The sequence below is a fragment of the Macaca thibetana genome, chromosome 1 (assembly GCF_024542745.1).
Source record: "Macaca thibetana thibetana isolate TM-01 chromosome 1, ASM2454274v1, whole genome shotgun sequence".
NCBI classification, from domain to species: domain Eukaryota; kingdom Metazoa; phylum Chordata; class Mammalia; order Primates; family Cercopithecidae; genus Macaca; species Macaca thibetana.
In genome coordinates, this window is record NC_065578.1 from 131,001,093 (window position 1) to 131,003,119 (window position 2,027).

The following is a 2,027-nucleotide window of genomic DNA, read 5'->3' on the forward strand; positions in this document are numbered from 1 at the left end:
GAGCTCATCTTATTGAACACTCATTTTATGGAAGAAGAAAATGAGACTCAAAAAGATTAAATCATTTGCTTTAACCCATTTCCTGTTTGACCCGAGAATTCTATACTGGCACAGAACTGAGCTTTTTTTTTTTTTCTAAATGAGAAATGGGTTAAACTTTATATATATATATACACACAGACACATATATACACACATTCATATATATACACACATATGTAGGTATGTGTGTGTGTATATATGTTTAATAAAGAAATAACTGCAGTAAATTGTTTCTAGAAAATATTGTTTCTTTCACTGTAAAAGGAGTATCAACAATCCGGGAATTCTGAGAAAGATAATGCAGCATTCGTAGTGTTGATCTGACAAAGCAAACACTTGCAATGCATAAAAACAATGTAGCTTGTGTTATTGAAAGTTTCTATGTTCACAACATTTTCTGGAGACCAATTGGTATAACTTTTGCACTGGATATAGGCTAACATGAAAAAGAAATTTTTGATATAAACAGTCAAGGTTACCTAAAGTCCTTATTTCATTTCTTTTCTTTTCTCTTTTATTTTTTGTCAAGGAGTCTTAAGAAAAGGACAAATCTGTTTATAGGTCTGAAGTGCTATCTAGGAAACTTTCATGAATGTAATTTGCTGCTGTATCGGCCCACTCATACCGTTTTGGAATATGAGCATCTACTCAGAACCTTTCTCAGAGCTGTCTTTACTTCCTTATTTCTCAGTGTATAGACAAGGGGGTTGAGCAGCGGGGTAATGACAGTATAAGTCACTGCCACGAGCCGGTCCTTATCTGAAGAGTACAGGGATGTGGGCCTCAAGTAGATAAAAGAAGCACAGCCATAGTGGATGACGACCACTGTGAGGTGGGAAGCACAGGTGGCGAAGGCTTTGCACTGTCCTTCCACCGAGGAGATCTTGAGGATAGTGGAAACTATGAAGACGTAGGAGATGAATATCAACACAAGGGGAACCACCAATACCAGAATGCTGAGGAAAAAGACGATCATCTCCTTCAGGTTGGTGTCTGTGCAGCCCAGTTTTATGACAGGGGAAATGTCACAGAAAAAGTGGTTGATCCGATTGGAGGCACAGAAGGGCACACTGAACACCAGGATACTGACAATCATAGAGATCAGGAAGCCACAAAAGCTGGAGGCTAGAACCAGCTGCATGCAGGTGGCTCGGCTGACAATGAGTGTATAGTTAAGAGGGTTGCAGATGGCAACATAGCGATCATAGCCCATCACAGCAATGAGAAAACAGTTGGTACAAGCCAAGCCCACAAATAAATAGAGCTGGACTGCACACCCAGAGAAAGAAATAGTTGGAATTGTGGATAGCAGGTTGGTAAGCATTTTGGGTACAATGACCAAGGTGTAGCAGGTTTCAGAGCATGAAAGGACAAAGAGGAAGAAGTACATAGGAGTGTGCAAAGCCCTGTCCAGGCGAATGACCGTTATGATGGTGGTGTTGGCCATCAGAGTGGTCAGGTAGACTAATAGGAAGACAAAGAAGAGAAGGATCTGCAGATCCCCCAGTTCTGAGAAACCTGTAAGGATGAACTCGGTGAGCTCGCTCTGGTTCTGTCTTTTCATTGGTCAGTGGAATTAGACTTTGGTAACCTGGAATTGAGAAAAGAGTGAACTTGACAAAAGTGAAATGACCCTAGAGATACACAGTTCCTATTTCTGTAAAAAGCTGATAATACTGGTCTGAAAAAATACATAACAAACATTTAGTACATAGATCAGAGTATAAGGAAGGATCAAAGGACATGAATAGTGACATATCTGAATTCAAAGATATCTGAAATTATTTATTTTTGTAAGTTATTTTCATTCTCTGTATTCCTATGTGCCTAGAAAGTTCATACTGTAAAATAAAAAGGTGATTTAGACTTCATTTCATTAAATACTCTCATTTTATGGAAGAAGAAAATGAGGCTCGATAAGATTAAATCATTTGCTTACCCACATGACAATGACAGTCCTTAAAAATCACCTATCTTTGCTAACA

The 2,027-nt window shown here is 38.7% G+C and overlaps 1 protein-coding gene across 1 annotated transcript; it reads right to left on the reverse strand.

Moving 5' to 3' along the window:
* Nucleotides 1–661: 661 nt before the first annotated feature.
* LOC126948278 (olfactory receptor 10T2-like) lies at nucleotides 662–1,606 on the reverse strand. The gene has a single exon (XM_050779873.1). It carries the CDS (start codon nucleotides 1,604–1,606, stop codon nucleotides 662–664), a length of 945 nt encoding a protein of 314 aa, XP_050635830.1.
* Between the last annotated feature and the right edge of the window lie 421 nt (nucleotides 1,607–2,027).